This window comes from Salmo salar, chromosome ssa13, assembly GCF_905237065.1.
Source record: "Salmo salar chromosome ssa13, Ssal_v3.1, whole genome shotgun sequence".
Lineage (NCBI taxonomy): Eukaryota > Metazoa > Chordata > Actinopteri > Salmoniformes > Salmonidae > Salmo > Salmo salar.
The window spans coordinates 12,547,813-12,569,668 of NC_059454.1; the positions used below are offsets into that span (position 1 = coordinate 12,547,813).

At 45.3% G+C, this 21,856-nt stretch overlaps 1 protein-coding gene across 1 annotated transcript in view; it reads left to right on the forward strand.

Moving 5' to 3' along the window:
- The window catches only part of LOC106566460 (ubiquitin carboxyl-terminal hydrolase 19-like), a 34,688-nt gene extending 25,571 nt beyond the window's left edge, over positions 1 to 9,117 (forward strand). The window contains 6 exon segments of the mRNA XM_045692943.1: positions 1,097 to 1,207; positions 1,369 to 1,585; positions 1,983 to 2,135; positions 3,874 to 4,040; positions 4,232 to 4,407; positions 7,858 to 9,117. Coding sequence (XP_045548899.1) covers positions 1,097 to 1,207; positions 1,369 to 1,585; positions 1,983 to 2,135; positions 3,874 to 4,040; positions 4,232 to 4,407; positions 7,858 to 7,998 — 965 coding nt within the window. The 3' untranslated portion in view covers positions 7,999 to 9,117.
- The last annotated feature ends 12,739 nt before the right edge of the window (positions 9,118 to 21,856 follow it).

Consider the following 21,856-nt stretch of genomic DNA (forward strand, 5'->3'; position numbering starts at 1 on the left):
TTATATAGACAAATATTTTTTTCACCTGACCATAGATACTTTTGTATACATAGTGTATTTGGACACTCCTTCAAATTAGTGGATTTGACTATTTTATCCACACCTTTTGCTGACAGGTGTATAAAATCGAGCACACAGTCATGCAATCTCCATAGACGAACATTGGCAGTAGAATGGCCTTATTGAAGAGAGCAGTGACTTTCAACATGGCACTGTCATAGGATGCCACCTTTTCCAATAAGTCAGTTTGTCAAATTTCTGCCCTGGTCAACTGTAAATGCTGTTATTGTGAAGTGGAAATGTCTAGGAGCAACAACGGCTCAGCCGTGAAGTGGTAGGCCACACAAGCTCACAGAACGGGAGTGCCGAGTGCTAAAGTGCGTAGCGTGTAAAAAAATAGTCTGTCCTCAGTTGCAACGTCAGCACAAGAGATGTTCGTCTGGAGCTTCATGAAATGGGTTTCCATGTCCAAGCAGCCGCACACAAGCCTAAGATCACCATTCGCAATGCGAAGTGTCGGCCGGAGTGGTGTAAAGCTTGCCACCATTGCACTCTGGAGCAGTGGAAACGCGTCCTCTGGAGTGATGTACCACGCTTCACCATCTGGCAGTCCGATGGACAAATCTAGGCACAAAGCAAGGTCCATATAGAAAAGCTTTGTTTAGATCGGTGGAAGAACTTAACTGGCCTACACAGAGCCCTGACCTCAACCCCATCAAACACCTTTGGGATGAATTGGAACACCGACTGTGAGCCAGGTCTAATCGCCCAACATCAGCGCCCGATCTCACTAACAGTCTTGTGGCTGAATGGAAGCAAGTCCCCGCAGCAATGTTCCAACATCTAATAGAAAGCCTTCCCAGAAGACTGGAGGCTGTTATAGCAGCAAAGGGGGGACCAACTCCATATTAATGCCCATGATTTTGGAATGAGATGTTCGACAAGCAGGTGTCCACATACTTTTGGTTATTCACAAGCATTTCGCTACACTCACAATAACATCTGCTAACCATGTGTATGTGACCAATAATAATGTATTTAGTGGATGTCTTTCGCTGTGTTTTGAGGCTGTGTTTTGTGCTGTTTGTGTGTCTAGCTGCTGTGACCGGCTACCAGCAACCATCAGAGTCTGCGTCCAGCCACACCTCTCAGTTCTACATCACCATCCTCCACTCCAACAGCAAGGAGCAGACACTGGAGGAAAAGGGTCAGGGCCTAATCTCAAACCTGCCCCTCACCCCTAGTCCTAGTCTTAAGACAAAGCAAAAACTCTCATCTGCTGCTCTGTATCATTCAACATTTAACTCCTTTACGATATGTGTTCTCCAGTGTCTTACTGTTGTTTTGTCATGTTTCCCCCTACCCTAGAAGAGGCCGTTCTGGACCTCCCTGAGGACTCCAGCCTGGAGCTGGTGTGGAAGAACAACGAGCGTCTCAAGGAGTATGTCCTGGTTCGGTCCAAGGAGCTGGAATTTGAGGAGGACCCTGGGTCGGTCAACGAGACGGCCAGGGCTGGACACTTCACCCTGGAGCAGTGCCTCAACCTCTTCACTAGGCCTGAGGTGCTGGCACCAGAGGAGGCATGGTAGGAACAACACACTGATCAATGTAGCCTTCAACATACACTAACATGCAGACATACTCAAACAAATGTAGCCCTACAGTCTCACAAATCCATGGACGAACATGTGTTCTGCACAGTTAACATTCAGACAGTCCCACAAATCCATGGACTAACACACGTACTGGACAGTTAACATTCAGACAGTCCTCTTACTGATTTAAGTGGTGTTTTGATGGATTTACAAACCTAACAAACTCTCTTTCTCTCTGTCCCTATCCTTCCCGCTCTCTCTCCTCTCTGCCTCTCTCTCCTCTCTGCCTCTCTCTCCTCTCTGCCTCTCTCTCCTCTCTGCCTCTCTCTCCTCTCTGCCTCTCTCTCCTCTCTGCCTCTCTCTCCTCTCTGCCTCTTGCTTGCTCAGGTACTGTCCAAAGTGCCAGCAGCACAGAGAGGCCTCCAAGCAGCTGCTGCTATGGCGTCTGCCCAACGTCCTCATCATCCAGCTCAAACGCTTCTCCTTCCGCAGCTTCATCTGGAGGGACAAGATCAACGACATGGTCGACTTCCCCATCAGGTACAGTTGAAGTCGGAAGTTTACAAAACACCTTAGCCAAATACATTTAAACTCAGTTTTTCACAATTCCTGACATTTAATCCTAGTAAAAATGTCCTGTTTTAGGTCAGTTTGGATCACCACTTTATTTTAAGAATGTGAAATGTCAGAATAATAGTAGAGAGAGTGATTTATTTCAGCTTTTATTACTTTCATCACATTCCCAGTGGGTCAGAAGTTTACATACACTCAATTAGTATTTGGTAGCATTGCCTTTAAATTGTTTAACTTGGGTCAACCATTTCGGGTAGCCTTCCACAAGCTTCCCACAGTAAGTTGGGTGAATTTTGGCCCATTCCTCCTGACAGAGCTGGTGTAACTGAGGCAGGTTTGTAGGCCTCCTTGCTCGCACACACTTTTTCAGTTCTGCCCACAAATTTTCTATATGATTGAGTTCAGGGCTTTGTGATGGCCACTCCAATACCTTGACTTTGTTGTCCTTAATCCATTTTGCCACAACTTTGGAAGTATGCTTGGGGTCATTGATCATTTGGAAGACCCATTTGCGACCAAGCTTCAACTTCCTGGCGGATGTCTTGAGATGTTGCTTCAATATATCCACATAATTTCCCTTCCTCATGATGACAGCTATTTTGTGACGTGCACCAGTCCCTCCTGCAGCAAAGCACCCCCACAACATGATGCTGCCACCCCCATGTTTTACGGTTGGGATGGTATTCTTCGGCTTGCAAGCCTCCCCCTTTTTCCTCCAAACATAACGATGGTCATTATGGCCAAACAGTTCTATTTTTGTTTCATCAGACCAGAGGACATTTCTCTAAAAAGTACGATCTTTGTCCCCATCTGCAGTTGCAAACTGTAGTCTGGCTTTTTTTGTGGCAGTTTTGGAGCAGTGGCTTCTTCCTTGCTGAGCGGCCTTTCAGGTTATGTCGATATAGGACTCGTTTTACTGTGGATATAGATACTTTTGTACCTGTTTCCTCCAGCATCTTCACAAGGTCCTTTGCTGTTCTGGGATTGATTTGCACTTTTCGCACCAAAGTACGTTAATCTCTAGGAGACAGAACGCGTCTCCTTCATGAGTGGTATGATGGCTGCGTGGTCCCATAGTGTTTATACTTGCGTACTATTGTTTGTACAGATGAACGTGGTACCTTCAGGCGTTTGGAATTTGCTCCCAAGGATGAACCAGACTTGTGGAGGTCTACAATTATTTTTCTGAGGTCTTGGCTGATTTCTTTTGATTTTCCCTTGATGTCAAGCAAAGAGGCACTGAGTTTGAAGGTAGGCCTTGAAATACATCCACAGGTACACCTCCAATTGACTCAAAGGATGTCAATTAGCCTATCAGAAGCTTCTAAAGCCATGACATCATTTTCTGGAATTTTCCAAGCAGTTTAAAGGCACAGCCAACTTAGTGTATGTAAACTTCTGACCCACTGGAATTGTGATACAGTGAATTATAAGTGAAATAATCTGTCTGTAAACAATAGTTTGTTAACAAGACATTGGTGGAGTGGTTGAAAAACGAGTTTTAATGACTCCAACCTAAGTGTATGTAAACTTCCGACTTCAACTTTACATAACATATTATAAACACAACTTCTCATAATATTCACTTAATCACACTGACCCTACACTCAATGACTTGAGGGTGAATTCACTCAAACATACTGCAAAGTATAGTTTTAAATATTTATACAAACACAGATTTACAGCTTGTTTTCTTGTCTTTCAGGAACCTGGACCTCAGTAAGTTCTGTATTGGTCAGAAGGACGACATGCAGCAGCCGCCTATCTATGACCTCTATGCAGTCATCAATCACTACGGGGGCATGATCGGAGGTCACTACACTGCCTACGCACGCCTGCCCAGCGCCCAGAACAGCCAGCGCAGTGATGTTGGTGAGTGACTCTGTTTGACTGAAGTAGGCTATACTGTATTTTGTCACCATGACAAGCTGGCTGTTAACATGTTATATTCTGTTCATACTGTTAAAACGATCTCACCTGCTATCCTCACCTCCAACCTCCACCCTCTTCCTCCACCTCCTCCTCTCACTCCCACCTTCCTCCTCTTTCCCTCACCTTCCCAGGCTGGCGTCTTTTTGATGACAGTACGGTGACGATGGTGGAGGAGAGCCAGGTGGTGACACGCTATGCCTACGTGCTGTTCTACCGCCGTCGCAACTCCCCTGTGGAACGACCACCTCGCTTACTGGGGCCCCTGGGGGCCGAGTCCCCCACCGCTGCAGGAGCCACCGCCAGCCAGGTGAGGGCGCCATTCTCTACCTCTGAGAGTATCCCTTAGGGCTTACCAGTATCCATTACATGGTAGTAGAAAAACTCCTCGAGGAATAGTGCATCATGGGGGATTCAATTAAACTCAGACCAACATGACTCCTTTGAGGTAGATTTAAATTTCCTGAGATTATATTTTCACCACATGAATGAGATGTAATACTGTGTTCATTCATCTAGTCTTCTTCATGCAGTGATATTTGGTTGGTTGCTTGTGATGCTTTTAGAGAAATGAGAAATGATCTCAGTTGCCATTGACAGAGTAATGTGTTTTCTGCTTCTAAAGCTGTGATGAGAGAAAGACGATGGATCTAATCTAATTGTTTTCAAGGCCATTGGTTTGTTCATCAAGAGTTTTATGCTAGTTTCTAAATTGAATAGCTGCTTTGGCGAAAAGCTGTGCACACTTGTTTCAACTTATTATCCTGAAGTGCCAGACATTGGCTTTCTCTTGTCCCCTTTATCTGATATGTTTTGGCATCTAAGCGTCATAGTTTTCTGTCCAAATGCTGAAAACAAAGTGAATTGCCTCAGAATTAATAAGGGCTGTATGTATTCACAAACTTTGTGGAAGCTATTTAATGCCTGTGAAAATGATTAGATGTATGGTGCATTTTTCTTGTACTCATGAGTTTATATTGAGGGTGGGAGTCTCTGTGTTTACAAAATATCTGTGATTTAATTAATCTACAAAAAGATCTGTGATTTAATGTATCCATTAGGTAGGTAACTGTTGAAAAGAAAGATGTGATACTTTGTCTATCCATCTGCTTTCTGAAAGACACCCCTCACATCGCTCTGAGCTGTCCTCATGCTGTTCCTTGAAAGTCTGGCTTGTCCTTGACCCTGTGGCCTGTGACACCGTTAATAAATTAGACAGCGTGGAGTGGATGGGGAGGGTTTGCTGGAGGTCTGGCTGTGGTGAGGTGGCGTTGCTTTAGGAAGAACCTAGCCTTTCCCTGAAGCTGACACAGGTTTCCGCCATCGCAGGCATCTCTGATATGGCAGGAACTGGAGCAGGAAGAGGAGGGTGTTGAAGAGGGCCCCCGGGGCCTGTTCCGTCCCAGGCTGGGGAGGAGAAGAGCAGCCAGGAGGGAGGAGGGGGTGGAGGGGCAGGTGTGGCGGCTGCTGCGCCAAAGGATCCCGCATTATTCCGATGACGACTGTGTCCGATATTTTGTCCTGGGTACCTTGGCTGCTCTACTAGCGTTGTTAGTGAACCTACTCTACAGAGCCAACTGGGGCTAAGCGGCCAGTATCACACCCCACACATACACACATGTATACTAAAGCAATAAGGCACAAGAGGGTGTGGTTAATGGCCAATATATCACGGCTAAGGGATGTTCTTATGCACGATGCAACGCGGAGTTCCTGGATACAGCCCTTAGCCGTGGTATATTGGCCATATACCACAAACCACCGAGGCGCTTTATTGCTGTTATAAACTGGTTACCAAAGTAATTAGAGCAGTAAGAATACATGTTTTGTCATTCCCGTGGCATATGGTCTGATATACCACGGCTGTCAGCCAATCAGCATTCAGGGCTCGAGCCACCCAGTTTATAAATAGGCTTATACACAAAAAAAGTCAAGTCTAATGAAATATCCATGCCAATACGAAAAACATTTTGTTTTGTAGATGGCTTATAAATCAATATGCTGCTGAACACATTCAAAATGTTAACTAAATTATACACTGCATATCTGTTAATCAAGTCCAGTAGCATCTACTAGTAACTTGGCTCAGTAAGGATTGGCCTTCTCATTTACTGCAGTCCATAACCTATGTCCTTATAAGATACGTTAAATTCTTGTTCAAACCTACTTCAGCCTTTTTATGTGTCCATGCCAAGTGTCTCTCTCTCATGTAGGTTTTCAGTACAAAAACCTGAAATGCATGTTTCGTAATGGTTAGTCCTATGTTTTGCACAAGAGATGCTGCTGAAAGGACTTGAACTAGGGTATAGGGTTAAAGTCCTACTGTGATAGTGTTGAGTGGGTGAGGGAATAAGATATTGTAGTACTGCTCATTCACAGATATTGTAATCCTTTAGCTCCATCCCAGGATGGTATGATGGGCTTTACGACTTGCTTTGTGCAGTCATGACTTTGGAGACAGCTAAAATGTGTGTGTGCTTTAATGAATACAGAGTGTTTAGACTCACTGTAAGCTAGTATGTGCCTTTTGCTTGTTTGTCACATTGCTGATTTATTTTTGATTTTATGTTGTCAATGGTAAGCTCTTAATTCACCAGTTGTATTGCTTTCTGCCCACCAGGGTTGGAATTGAAGGCTGTTAATTCAGGAAGTGATTTGAATTTAAAAATCAGAAATGTCATTTTTTTTCTCGAAATAGATAACTTTTACTTTTCAGTTTATTGAGAAGTCATTGAAAATAAATGCTATTTTTTTCCCCCCGATTTATTGGATTGTAATTTTTGTTTACTTCCTGAATTGACTGCCTTGTGTTCGAATTGAGCCCAACCCTGCTGTCCATACGTTTTCCTTATCCCTGTCAGACTTCATGAAAGCCACTTGTTTAACCTTTTAAATGTGCTTCTTTTTTTGGGGTGAAATAGCTAGATATGTCAGAGCTTTACGACTGTTTGTGCAAAAATAATTAGTGCGCTGATGTACAGTATGAAGCTGAAGCTTAGTAGTGACGTCAAGTCATTAGAAAGGAGATTGCTACACTTAATGATTATCTGTGTTGCTGGTATATGGACTAACCTCTTAACTGTGTTGTTGTAATATGTTCAAGTCTCAGGGATATCACAGTGCACTCTGTCATGCCTCTCCAGCTGTAAATGGGCTTGGAGGCCAGGTATATTCACTATCTGCTTTCAATGCCCAGTATGTCTGTGGTTTATCCAGTGGTTTGCCTCAGTGAAATGTCGACACAGGAAATGTGAATTATCTAGGCTCCCTACAGATGGCAAAGATTCCCTATGGTTGTGGGTGTAAAGTGAAAGTTACTGATGTAAGGAAGTGTATATTTTATAGCAGAAATATTTACAAGATTGCTGTATAGAAATTGTACGATTTTTAAATGTAAATGTAATCTTAATTGTCATCTTAATAGTTGCTATTATTTAAAAAGAAAGTGGGACATTTCCCAGCAATAATGTGTACAGGTCCTTCCATCTTAATGCTGCCCCAATAAACCAACACTTGTACTTCTTTTCAAAATAAAATGTCAACCTTTATGCTGTCTTAATGAATATTATTTTTTGAAACAAACATGGAAATCGTCCATCCAATTGGAACTGGGTTTTGTTTGTGTCTGCAAGGAATATGTCCGTCCGTCCGTCCAGTGTCTTATGCTTTTGGGTTTTTTACAGATAAGATGGGTCTGGTCTTCCTGAAAGGGAACTGGTCCAGAGAAAAGCATGATTTGTAACACTGGTTTATTTTACAGGCCTCTGGCCAGGCACTCTTTGGGACCGACCTGGACCCTGAAGGACCCCCTCCGCTGACCCCAGAGGTGACCTCTGAGCTGTTTGGACACTCTGGCGAATGTGCTGCTCTGTCCTACAGTAACATGGAGGAGGTGGACTAAGGTGTGACTGAGGCTCCATCGAGCTGTCCATCGAGCTGGCAGAAGGCTCCAGCTGTGGACCGATGCCAGCAGCAACATTGGGAAATACACTCCTCAGTAAACGACACTAATAAACTGGACGTCTTCAAAGCGTCCCCTCAGTGGTGCAACGCTAAACATGTCAGAAGTGGATTTGTGGGGAAGGAAGGAGCAGTACACGTCACCACAGATGTGGTGGACATACCAGCTCATGCTGTTTATGTAGTAATATTCATGCAACACATTTCCGTACATGTATGCGCGTGCACACACAAACACACAGCGTGTTTGCACATACAACAAAAGCCTCCACACTCCCGTTTCCCCAGAGCCTCCGGGTTGCAGCCTGTTGTTGGCTGATGGAAGAGCCCACCTAGACAATGTTGGTGGCCATGCCGTTTATGACCCCTTTTTATCCCATGATAAATGGGTGTCTGGTTCAGAGGTCACAAAGGATGTGGCTAACATCAAACAAACCCCCCCAGCCTGTTGGGATTGAGGGAAAATTGTGATATGAGAGGATTGGACGTGTGTGTGTGTGTGTGTGTAAGCATTTGAGTGTGTTTTTTTTCCCCCGCTTCTCATCAAGGTTTAGTCTGGTCTGTGTTGTGATTCTGTAAGCTGGGTACCAATGTAGTGTAATGGGTGCAGAAATAGTTTATTTTATGTTCATACAGAGGACAAATAGTAACTGTCTTTCTGTTCACTATTTTCATACCACACCTGGATTTAGTTGCTTTGCTTTAGATTTTAAAATATTTTAAAAACATTTTTACTTTGTAATTTATCCAATCCTGTGGATGTAATTTTTGGGAAGAAACCAACTTGATATACACTGAAATGTGCATGTTGATACACAGTAGCGTAGAATAGAATGCTGTTACCACTTCTGCTACATATCTTCATTTCTGTTTGAGTACTCTTGTACACCCCTCCCTTCATTTTGTGTTAGACTGCATATATAAAGTTGGGGATTAATGAGAATGTGTATAAGATATACATTGTTAATATAAATTAAACACTTTTTGAGAAGCGCTAACAGGTTATTTGAATACACACTCTGATTCAGTAGGAACTTGAATAAAGTTGCCTGGGAACTTTTTTTTTTCCCTCCGTTTCTACCATTTTCTGTGTTGTTGGTCCTCCAACTGTTTTACTTTCAGACTCCACACATTACGCTGAGAGAAGAAACAACGACGGTTTCAGAAAGTAAAAATAAACACTTTCTGTGAAGAAAAGTCGGTAGAGTGATTGTAATTTGTATGTGAATAGTTGTACAAACTTAGAGCGCTCTTAAAGAGCTACAAATCTACAATTGGTCAGAGTTTCGAGGATCTCTGGTTTCAGTAACATACCTAGTTAGCTAGCTAAACCCTGTGACAATTTACTGACAAATTGGCTAGTTATTTAGTCAAGGAAAATCAGGTGTTGACAACCGATCATTCGGGACTGGAGCTCCTCATGTCAGACTGCGACAAGACCGGTGATCATCCCTCTTCTCTAAACCACCGGGACGGTCGTAATGAGCATGAGCGGTGTACTTACTTCACACGCCAAAGGAAACGTCAATGAATATAACGGTTGTACCACTGAAGAAGACCAAGGGTTGTCTCTAAAGAAGAAAACGCTTGTCCTTCATGTTGATCTCAATAACACCATATTGGTGTCTGACGCTGGGACAAGTCAAGGAACTATTGCAGCCTTGGATTATTTTATTTAAATTGTGACATGGAGACAAATGAGTAAACAAGGTAATTCAACCGGGTTGTAATATAGGTGACGAGCCTCATGGAGGCCAGGGGAGCGCAGTCAGGGAATGTAAAGAAGGTTAAAAAAAACCACACAATCTGTTTACATTCATTGACCTCAGCCTAAATAGCGGTTGTGACTAGATGGGAGTACAGCTGCGACCGGAAGTGACTTTTCGAAGCAGGTTAAGATGGCGTTTTAGCTAGCCCTAACCCCTTATCATAATTACCCTAACAGGGTGACCAGACGTCCCCGTTTTAGCTAGCCCTAACCCCTTATCATAATTACCCTCACAGGGTGACTAGACGTCCCCGTTTTAGCTAGCCCTAACCCCTTATCATAATTACCCTAACATAGGGTGACCAGACGTCCCCGTTTTTGGTGGCCTGTCCCCGGCTGGAGCTGTCCCCGGAAATGTCCCCGTTTTTAACTGTGCGTTAAACAGACTGCAAAGTGAAATAATATTTTACTTGGCAAGAAAGACCTGGCAGCAGAGCCTACCGGTTGACGTCTCAATCGCGTTGTGCTTGTTTTGTCCTGAGTGATGCATCCAATCATGGACATGTAAAGCTGCTGCCAATAGTAGTCAGATATTGTAAGATATATGGTAGCAACACATCTGTGGAAACAAAACTGCTTGATTTTGTTGAATTGAAAGGAGAAACAGCAGAGGAGATTGCAGCTGAGGTCCTGGTGGTCATCCAAAAATGTAACCTTCAAAACAAAGTCATGACATTCTCTGCCGACAACACAAATACCAACTTTGGAGGACTGAATAGGCTGGGGAGGGTCAATATCCATACCAAAGTTAAAAATGCTCTGCAGTGGGAGGTGATTGGCTTAGGTTCTCCTGCCCATAACACTGCCAGAACAGCTTTGGATATGATTCCTCTTGATGTTGAGTACCTGCTCACAAAGATATTTTCATATTTTTACCATCAATAGTAGAAAGACTGAAGAGCTTTTGTGAGTTTGTTGGCCAGGAGTACCATAACAATTTAGGACACAGCAATGTTCGCTGGATGTCCATGCTCCCTGCTCTAGGAAGAGTGCTGAAAAGGTATGTGCCATTGAAATCCTTTTTTTCTTTCTGTTGTCCTGTGAACAATGTTTGAAGATCCACTGACTGAACTTTGGCTGGCCTTTGTCCATGGAAACTTGACTGTATTCAGTGACACGATCAAGATGCTTGAAGGCCAAGACTGCTGTACTGTGGAGTCAGCTGCAATTCCGAGAAACATTGAGGCAAAATTGACTGCAAGACGTGATGACAACTTCATTCCAGTTTTGGTCAGAGGACTTCTGAGAGAGCTAGAGGGAAATGGAGCAATGTCTAAAGAGAGCTTTCTCAAAACATCCCAATCATTCTTCACTATGGCTGTGAACTACTTGCAAGCATGGGGAAACACACAGATAATCTAAAAGATTTACATTGTCTCCTTTTAAAAATGCAACCTCAGCGTGAAGAGATCCAGAAGGCAGCAGCCACACTGCAGGAAAAATGCCCCAATGTGACCATCAATCAGGATGCATTGTGTGACGAGGTTACTGGCCTGCAAGAGTTTCTAAAGGGGGAATCGCTTTAAGAATGGAAAACATCTGAGACACTGCTTAGTCAGAGATGGAGCACGGAGGTTATCCACTTCAAAGAGAACGACATCCCACACAATAACCTGGCTAGATTAGAGTCTGTTGTCATGTGCTTACCTAGAAGTAATGCACCAGTCGAGAGTGTTCTCCCAAATGAATGATCTATGGACAGCAGCAAGAAATAGGTTCACTGTTCCAACCATCAAGGCCATGCTTATTGTGAAGACAAACTTCAACCTCCCCTGCCAGGAGTTCATGGAGAAGCTGGCCAAAGACAGAGCAATCCTGAAGAAGATACATTCTTCTGAGAAATATACAGATTAGGTTGGTATAAGTATATTATGTAGTTACCAATCTGATCAGCGTCTTATTTCATTATTATGTTAAGTATTTCACATATACTATTGTCTGTTTTCTCAATTTTGCTCATGTTCTCTTCTGCTCTTATTCTACCAGGACCACTGAATGGCTGTTCAGACCGGACAGTTCTGTCTTGTCTGTAGTGTTTCTGTAATATAGTTGTTTTCTCTGTCTATCACAGTGAGCCTGTTAGACTAAATACATGAAACCGGAATTGTCCCCTTTTTCATTTCATAGATAATATAACATTGGATATTTTAATGATATATTGACCGCCGAACTGGAAATGTCCCCGGTTTTCATTTCAGAAATCTGGTCAACTTACCCTAACATACTACATCAATTTTCCTAACCTGCTATGAAAATGTATCTTCCGGTCATATCTGTATACCGCCTAGTCAAAAACCTAAATGGCTATTTCCTACACGTAGGCAGTTTTATTTTGGGGTAGTACAGTCAGTTCTAGCTATAATGAATGAGAATGATCCAACATATTTTTCAAGGAGCAGATGCTCCAAACCTCTAACCTTTTTCTGTAAATGACATGACAATTCAATAAGTGGAATCATTGCCACTGTGTGCCAACCCGCCACGATGATGCCATTGCTGAGTGTAATTGCCAAACACCTGTCTCTTTCTGTTGTCTGTAGGTAAATGAGATTGGATGAGTGACTCACCTTCTCTACTCCCATCATGTGAGTGTGCTGTCTGCTATCACTCCCAGTTTGGCTGGCTTCACCTATTCCGCTGCAGGTCGGCAGTTCTGGGACGTGCTGGACGAGCACCTAGCCATGCTCTACTTTCCGGAGGGGGACAAGGAGCTGGCTATGAAGGGGGAGGACGGGCAGCTGTACCACTGGAGACTACCCTCCTCCTTCCAGCTACTGAAGGATCTGGTGGCAGGGGGGAAGGGACTTTTCCATCTTGTTCCTTACCTTTGGCTGATTCCTTCCTCGCGTGCTGTCTTCTGTGTCCCGTGCCCTCACCCAGGGCTCCCACCCACTGTTCCCCCGACCTCCCAGCCCTTAAGGTATGATGAGTGCTTTGGGTGGGGGAGGGTGTGATGCTGGATGTGGTGTCATTAGGACAATAGCTATAATGGCTATGTTGTCCTGGCATTTTACCAAGCTCTTACTCACTGCCATATTAAATGGACGCATTGCTTGTATCATAATCATACTGTTATGTTAGCTACTCTGCCAATAGCCCAGCCATTGCACTGATTACTCATTGTAGGCTGCTACCTGTTGCAGCTTGTCATTTAGAGGGTGCTACCGTGTTACAGGTACATTTAGAGGGTGCTACCATGTTACAGGTGGCATTTAGAGGGTGCTACCGTGTTACAGGTACATTTAGAGGGTGCTACCGTGTTACAGGTGGCATTTAGAGGGTGCTACCGTGTTACAGGTACATTTAGAGGGTGCTACCATGTTGCAGGTGGCATTTAGAGGGTGCTACCGTGTTACAGGTGGCATTTAGAGGGTGCTACCGTGTTACAGGTACATTTAGAGGGTGCTACCGTGTTACAGGTGGCATTTAGAGGGTGCTACCGTGTTACAGGTGGCATTTAGAGGGTGCTACCATGTTACAGGTGGCATTTAGAGGGTGCTACCGTGTTACAGGTGGCATTTAGAGGGTGCTACCGTGTTACAGGTGGCATTTAGAGGGTGCTACCGTGTTACAGGTACATTTAGAGGGTGCTACCATGTTACAGGTGGCATTTAGAGGGTGCTACCGTGTTACAGGTACATTTAGAGGGTGCTACCATGTTACAGGTGGCATTTAGAGGGTGCTACCATGTTACAGGTGGCATTTAGAGGGTGCTACCGTGTTACAGGTGGCATTTAGAGGGTGCTACCATGTTACAGGTGGCATTTAGAGGGTGCTACCGTGTTACAGGTACATTTAGAGGGTGCTACCATGTTACAGGTGGCATTTAGAGGGTTCTACCGTGTTACAGGTGGCATTTAGAGGGTGCTACCGTGTTACAGGTACATTTAGAGGGTGCTACCGTGTTACAGGTGGCATTTAGAGGGTGCTACCGTGTTACAGGTGGCATTTAGAGGGTGCTACCGTGTTACAGGTGGCATTTAGAGGGTGCTACCATGTTACAGGTGGCATTTAGAGGGTGCTACCGTGTTACAGGTACATTTAGAGGGTGCTACCATGTTACAGGTGGCATTTAGAGGGTGCTACCGTGTTACAGGTACATTTAGAGGGTGCTACCATGTTACAGGTGGCATTTAGAGGGTGCTACCGTGTTACAGGTACATTTAGAGGGTGCTACCATGTTACAGGTGGCATTTAGAGGGTTCTACCGTGTTACAGGTGGCATTTAGAGGGTGCTACCGTGTTACAGGTACATTTAGAGGGTGCTACCGTGTTACAGGTGGCATTTAGAGGGTGCTACCGTGTTACAGGTGGCATTTAGAGGGTGCTACCGTGTTACAGGTGGCATTTAGAGGGTGCTACCATGTTACAGGTGGCATTTAGAGGGTGCTACCGTGTTACAGGTACATTTAGAGGGTGCTACCATGTTACAGGTGGCATTTAGAGGGTGCTACCGTGTTACAGGTACATTTAGAGGGTGCTACCATGTTACAGGTGGCATTTAGAGGGTGCTACCGTGTTACAGGTACATTTAGAGGGTGCTACCATGTTACAGGTGGCATTTAGAGGGTGCTACCGTGTTACAGGTGGCATTTAGAGGGTGCTACCGTGTTACAGGTGGCATTTAGAGGGTGCTACCGTGTTACAGGTACATTTAGAGGGTGCTACCATGTTACAGGTGGCATTTAGAGGGTGCTACCGTGTTACAGGTGGCATTTAGAGGGTGCTACCGTGTTACAGGTACATTTAGAGGGTGCTACCGTGTTACAGGTGGCATTTAGAGGGTGCTACCGTGTTACAGGTGGCATTTAGAGGGTGCTACCATGTTACAGGTGGCATTTAGAGGGTGCTACCGTGTTACAGGTGGCATTTAGAGGGTGCTACCGTGTTACAGGTACATTTAGAGGGTGCTACCATGTTACAGGTGGCATTTAGAGGGTGCTACCATGTTACAGGTGGCATTTAGAGGGTGCTACCGTGTTACAGGTGGCATTTAGAGGGTGCTACCGTGTTACAGGTGGCATTTAGAGGGTGCTACCGTGTTACAGGTGGCATTTAGAGGGTGCTACCGTGTTACAGGTGGCATTTAGAGGGTTCTACCGTGTTACAGGTGGCATTTAGAGGGTGCTACCGTGTTACAGGTGGCATTTAGAGGGTGCTACCGTGTTACAGGTACATTTAGAGGGTGCTACCGTGTTACAGGTGGCATTTAGAGGGTGCTACCGTGTTACAGGTACATTTAGAGGGTTCTACCGTGTTACAGGTGGCATTTAGAGGGTGCTACCATGTTACAGATGGCATTTATGAAATCTCGCGTCTTGTGACGGCCGGCCGCCCAACAACCTGCCCACTTGACCCTATCCCCTCCTCTCTTCTCCAGACCATTTCCGGAGACCTTCTCCCCTTCCTCACCTCGCTCATCAACTCATCCTTGACCGCTGGCTACGTCCCTTCCGTCTTCAAGAGAGCGAGAGTTGCACCCCTTCTGAAAAAACCTACACTCGATCCCTCCGATGTCAACAACTACAGACCAGTATCCCTTCTTTCTTTTCTCTCCAAAACTCTTGAACGTGCCGTCCTTGGCCAGCTCTCCTGCTATCTCTCTCAGAATGACCTTCTTGATCCTAATCAGTCAGGTTTCAAGACTGGGCATTCAACTGAGACTGCTCTTCTCTGTGTCACGGAGGCTCTCCGCACTGCTAAAGCTAACTCTCTCTCCTCTGCTCTCATCCTTCTAGACCTATCTGCTGCCTTTGATACTGTGAACCATCAGATCCTCCTCTCCACCCTCTCCGAGTTGGGCATCTCCGGCGCGGCCCACGCTTGGATTGCGTCCTACCTGACAGGTCGCTCCTACCAGGTGGCGTGGCGAGAATCTGTCTCCGCACCATGCGCTCTCACCACTGGTGTCCCCCAGGGCTCTGTTCTAGGCCCTCTCCTATTCTCGCTATACACCAAGTCACTTGGCTCTGTCATATCCTCACATGGTCTCTCCTATCATTGCTATGCAGACGACACGCAATTAATCTTCTCCTTTCCCCCTTCTGATAACCAGGCGGCGAATCGCATCTCTGCATGTCTGTCAGACATATCAGTGTGGATGACGGATCACCAGCTCAAGCTGAACCTCGGCAAGACGGAGCTGCTCTTCCTCCCGGGGGAAGGACTGCCCGTTCCTTGATCTCGCCATCACGGTTGACAACTCCCTTGTGTCCTCCTCCCAGAGTGCTAAGAACCTTGGCGTGATCCTGGACAACACCCTGTCGTTCTCCACTAACATCAAGGCGGTGACCCGATCCTGTAGGTTCATGCTCTACAACATTCGCAGAGTACGACCCTGCCTCACACAGGAAGCGGCGCAGGTCCTAATCCAGGCACTTGTCATCTCCCGTCTGGATTACTGCAACTCGCTGTTGGCTGGGCTCCCTGCCTGTGCCATTAAACCCCTACAACTCATCCAGAACGCTGCAGCCCGTCTGGTGTTCAACCTTCCCAAGTTCTCTCACGTCACCCCGCTCCTCCGCTCTCTCCACTGGCTTCCAGTTGAAGCTCGCATCCGCTACAAGACCATGGTGATTGCCTACGGAGCTGTGAAGGGAACGGCACCTCCATACCTTCAGGCTCTGATCAGGCCCTACACCCAAACAAGGGCACTGCGTTCATCCACCACTGGCCTGCTGGCCCCCCTACCTCTGAGGAAGCACAGTTCCCGCTCAGCCCAGTCAAAACTGTTCGCTGCTCTGGCACCCCAATGGTGGAACAAGCTCCCTCACGACGCCAGGACAGCGGAGTCAATCACCACCTTCCGGAGACACCTGAAACCCCACCTCTTTAAGGAATACCTAGGATAGGATAAAGTAATCCTTCTAACCCCCCCCCACCCTTAAAAGATTTAGATGCACTATTGTAAAGTGGTTGTTCCACTGGATATCATAAGGTGAATTCACCATTTTGTAAGTCGCTCTGGATAAGAGCGTCTGCTAAATGACTTAAATGTAAATGTAATTTAGAGGGTTCTACCGCGTTACAGGAGGCATTTAGAGGGTGCTACCAGTTTAAAGCTTGTACAGATGTCATTGCTACACAGAGGGAGTCATAATTATTTGAGAGTAGTGTATAGGTGTGTGTGTGTGGGGGGGGCAGTGGGATATAAGGGTCAACATTCTTACAAATCTGAAATCTTGTTTGAGGAACAATGCCTTTTAAGACAAACTCACAGAAGGTCATTCACGGTGAGATGTATTATGGGTAACTGGTGTGTGGTGCTACTCCCCTGGGTATAGAGTGGCTGCAGTCCCTTGTCATCCCCCTCAGTGTGTTCCTGTACCAGTTAGTTTACTGGAGCAGAACACATCGTTTTCTGCAGGGGGGAGGCTCAGAGGCTGCAGTTTAAAAACATCCACATGATGACTTATTCAAACTGTCAAGGTCTATTTGTGTAGGAATATCGGCAGGGAGGGTGAAAGAAGATAATTTGATTCAGCAGAACTTGCAGGACGACCTGTAAACTTGGTTTTGTTTACTCTAAAATAGAGTTTCCCCAAACTTGGTCCTGGGTGCATTTTGGTGTTTGCCCTAGCTCTACACAGCTGATGCCAGGGGGTGCCAGGACCGAGTTTGGGAAACTCTGCTCTAATGTACAAACAATTTTAATGTTTTCCAGTTGATACCTGATAGACACTGTTAACCCTTTCATGTCTAATGCCTCGCTGCTGGTAGAGTATGAGCCACGTTAAAGGAGACTGTGTTCGTTGTAATAAATTTAAATTTTTACATTTTAGTCATTTAGCAGACGCTCTTATCCAGAGCGACTTACAGTAGTGAATGCATACATTTCATACATTTTTTTTTATTTTTTATTTTTTTTGTACTGGCCCCCCGTGGGAATCGAACCCACAACCCTGGTGTTGCACACACCATGCTGGCGTTGCAAACACCATGCTCTACCAACTGAGCCACAGGGAAGGCCATAAATGATTCATAAGATCATAAGAACATACTTTAAAAGTTGTTTATATATAATTAGCTTACTAACATGTACAAATGTGGGAGTAATGATTACTAAATGAATAATCTAACTATTTACTAATCCATTATAAATGCTTTACTACTAGGTGGGGTTATATAGTGCTGCCCTTTCTCTTCCCTCCCAGCTGAGTGTGTTTGAGACACCAGGCCAGATCCTCTGCAGTAAGAAGGGGGTGGTTCTGACCAGGCCAGATCCTCTGCAGTAAGAAGGGGGTGGTTCTGACCAGGCCAGATCCTCTGCAGTAAGAAGGGGGTGGTTCTGACCAGGCCAGATCCTCTGCTGTAAGAAGGGGGTGGTTCTGACCAGGCCAGATCCTCTGCAGTAAGAAGGGGGTGGTTCTGACCAGGCCAGATCCTCTGCAGTAAGAAGGGGATGTTTCTGACCAGGCCAGATCCTCTGCAGTAAGAAGGGGGTGGTTCTGACCAGGCCAGATCCTCTGCAGTAAGAAGGTTGTGGTTCTGACCAAGGCAGAGGAGTGCCTGTCGACCCGTGACGGGGAGAAAGCCCTGTACCAGTACCTCAGCTCTGTCCAGGGCCTGGGAGGCTTCCAGGACCACTTTGACTGGTAGGTGGACCCATTCCAAAAGGCTTGAAGTCTTATCACACTAATGGGGGTGCCCTAGTTTGCTGGCAAGCTCATAAATCCATCTTTGAATAGGTCATTTAGTCTTAAGTATTACAGTAATTGTAATAGAGAAGTTGTGCTCTGTATTGACCTCCGTGAAGGTTTCAGTGTTTCGTGATGTAGTCAGGGCACTGGTCTGTCTCTCTGTAGGTGGGCCAGGAACACCTACATTCCTTCCTGGGAGGGAAGCTTCTGTGGCGGGACCCCTTCGACCAGGAAGTCACAGCACATATTCATTGATGACAACATCCGGCAGAATGATGAGGACACCGTTGCCCATCCAAAGGTATGTTTTTTTTCCTCGGTTCATGTTCTTCAGGATGGTTTGTGCATACTCATGTGGATTTGTACCATTGCAGATCCAGTATGTTTTAAATATCCTCACATGGTGTTTCTGTTCTTGGTCCATGTCTGATTCTGAAGGTGTTCCTGGACCGAGACGGCTCAGAGACCCGTATATAGCCTCCACCTCAGAGCTGTATGACCTATGTTTGGTCCAGAACGACCGTTCAGAGCCATGTCAGACCTAGTGTATTTCAGCCAGCTATGACAGGAACCTCCAGCAGGGGGCAGCCTAGAGCTCCTGGGTGAGGGTTTGGGTTGGATGAACTCAGGGGGTCTGCAGGTTAAAGGTAAGTGCTGTAGTGTTCTCAGGGTGTGTGACACTGACAACCATTATATTACAAATGTAGAAGACACTGTTTTTAAAATAAATATATGTAAAAACTAGGTCATCAATGTAAAGGCATTGTTTACGTATACCAAATTCTGTTAAGAATATACAGGTCATATAAATCACTGTTTCTAATGTCACAACGAGAGAGTTACATGGTTGAGCAGTGAAATCGCTGTTATAACTTCACACATGCTCTTATCCAAAGACATGTTTCAATTAGAACCACAATTAGTCTTACTGTTTGACTATTTATAATGGCAATACAATGGATGAGCTTGAAACAGCTAAGACCTAGTCAAATTTGGGTGTATTTGGTTTGCGGGTTTGTTTGTACTGGAATTGACTTTACTTTCTTTGGAAGCGCTCTTATGTGGAAAAACTATTCCTAATGATATATTCAGGGAATGTGTTTCACACTTCTTGTGGATGGTTGTGTTGAAGATTTATAATACTTATTTTTAAGCTTGAAGTGAGTTTGCCGTTTGACTACTGCAAATTCGAGACACCTTCTCTAAGTAACCCATCACAATGGCCGGTGGGTAATTGTGGAAGATGAGGCACAATCAGGCCTTTGACTGCAGTACATAACTGAGACTGTTCAATTCTAAGAAACAGATGAATGGGCTGTTGTTGCTAAGGCAGCAGTCATGTTTCATAGGAGACTCATTCAGATTGTATATTTCAACCGACTGCTTGTATTTGGATGTACTTTGTGTGTTCTTGTATGTCATCGTCTCAAGGCAGACGGTGTAACTAATCGTCTAAGTTGACTGTCGCGTAGGATTGACGCCGCCTGACGTAAGACAATGCTTGTATGTTTCGTGGTGAACATTCTAAACTATCGACTTGTACTCATGGGGAGTTCAATAAAGCTCCTGAGTTGAAGAAAATGTATTTGTTTTGTTGTTGTTGCCACAGACACACTGTGTATGGGAATTTACTGACCAAATATTGATTAGTGAGGGTATTACTGTCACCTAAAAGCACTACTGATTTCCCCTCAGGCCTTTTGGATACAGTTGAGTTGTGAACAAGCGATTGATGATCAGCCTACAGGGTGAAGGTTAATGATGGATTTAGGGGAACTAATCAATCAGGGATCATTAGCAGTGCAGGGCGTGAGGTTACATTTAAGTGTGATTATTGCTATTATTTAATTTTTATTATTAGGGAGTTACTAACAGCGATAATTCAACTTCAACAGAGTGGCTGCGGTTCTGGATTTTCTGGAACCCAGGAGTTTTGGACTAAAGATAGAGATTTCTGCACATGTGCAAGATCCGCTGCGCGCTTCCCCTTCCCGAGTCCTTCCAGCTGCTGCTCTGTGATCACTCACCCCATGACTCCGCTGCGCGCTTCCCCTTCCCGAGTCCTTCCAGCTGCTGCTCTGTGATCACTCACCCCATGACTCCGCTGCGCGCTTCCCCTTCCCGAGTCCTTCCAGCTGCTGCTCTGTGATCACTCACCCCATGACTCCGCTGCGCGCTTCCCCTTCCCGAGTCCTTCCAGCTGCTGCTCTGTGATCACTCACCCCATGACTCCGCTGCGCGCTTCCCCTTCCCGAGTCCTTCCAGCTGCTGCTCTGTGATCACTCACCCCATGACTCCGCTGCGCGCTTCCCCTTCCCGAGTCCTTCCAGCTGCTGCTCTGTGATCACTCACCCCATGACTCCGCTGCCGCTTCCCCTTCCCGAGTCCTTCCAGCTGCTGCTCTGTGATCACTCACCCCATGACTCCGCTGCCGCTTGTTCAAGCAAACGTAGTTCTTTGTCTTTTGTAACAGAAAGCAAACAATAGCACGACATAACAGGCAGTCTAGCGTTTTCATGTTCTTTTTTCAGGAGGGAAGTTAGCCTACTAGATGTACACAGCATATCAACAAGCAAGAGTTTTCAGGGTGTGTACAGATATTGGGTGGGGTAAAACCCCTCGCCTCATCCTTTTTGGTAAAGCGTATAGTAAAAAGAACACGTGCAGAATGTGATTTGGATCCTTAGCTTTGAGAAAGAAGTTCTCGGAGGGGCGGAGCAGGGGCGAAAACTCCGTATTCGTAGCCTCGGACATAATTTAATGCATGGTGTGTAGGGTCAGAAATGCACTTATAAAAATAGCCATGATGTTGACTTCAGGGACGTGGACAGAAAATCAGCTTGACGAGCATTCCATCTGGAAAATAGTTAGGCACGTTAGTAATGACATTGTATTAAATAGTTAATACACTACATGTGACAGGACACATGCAATCTGAAATGACCTTCTAGTGGAGTTGACCATGTGGTTACTGGACAGTATACTGTGGTCCTATCTCTGCAGTGCAGACTGACCAGGCTGGGCACATCCAATCAACACCTCTGATCTCTAGCACAATGTGTACAGAGTTGGTTAATCTGATGTACTGGCCATAGTTGTTGCCTGATTGCAGAAACAGACGCTGTGTCCTCTCATTACATGCCAAACGAGGCGGCACAGTGTGTACAGTAGGAAGACTCTTCTCTCACTGTACACCAGATAGTGTGTGTTCATTTTGGTTAATGATCTGTACATAATACCAAGTAATATTTCACTCTGACTTCCAAGTATAGGTCTTAAGGGGAATAGTCCGTGTCAGATTTACTTTATATATGAAGCCTCAATGGCTTGATTAGAGACAATCACACACATTTACATGTTTTCCCTTCCACAGATAAAATATGTATCTTTCT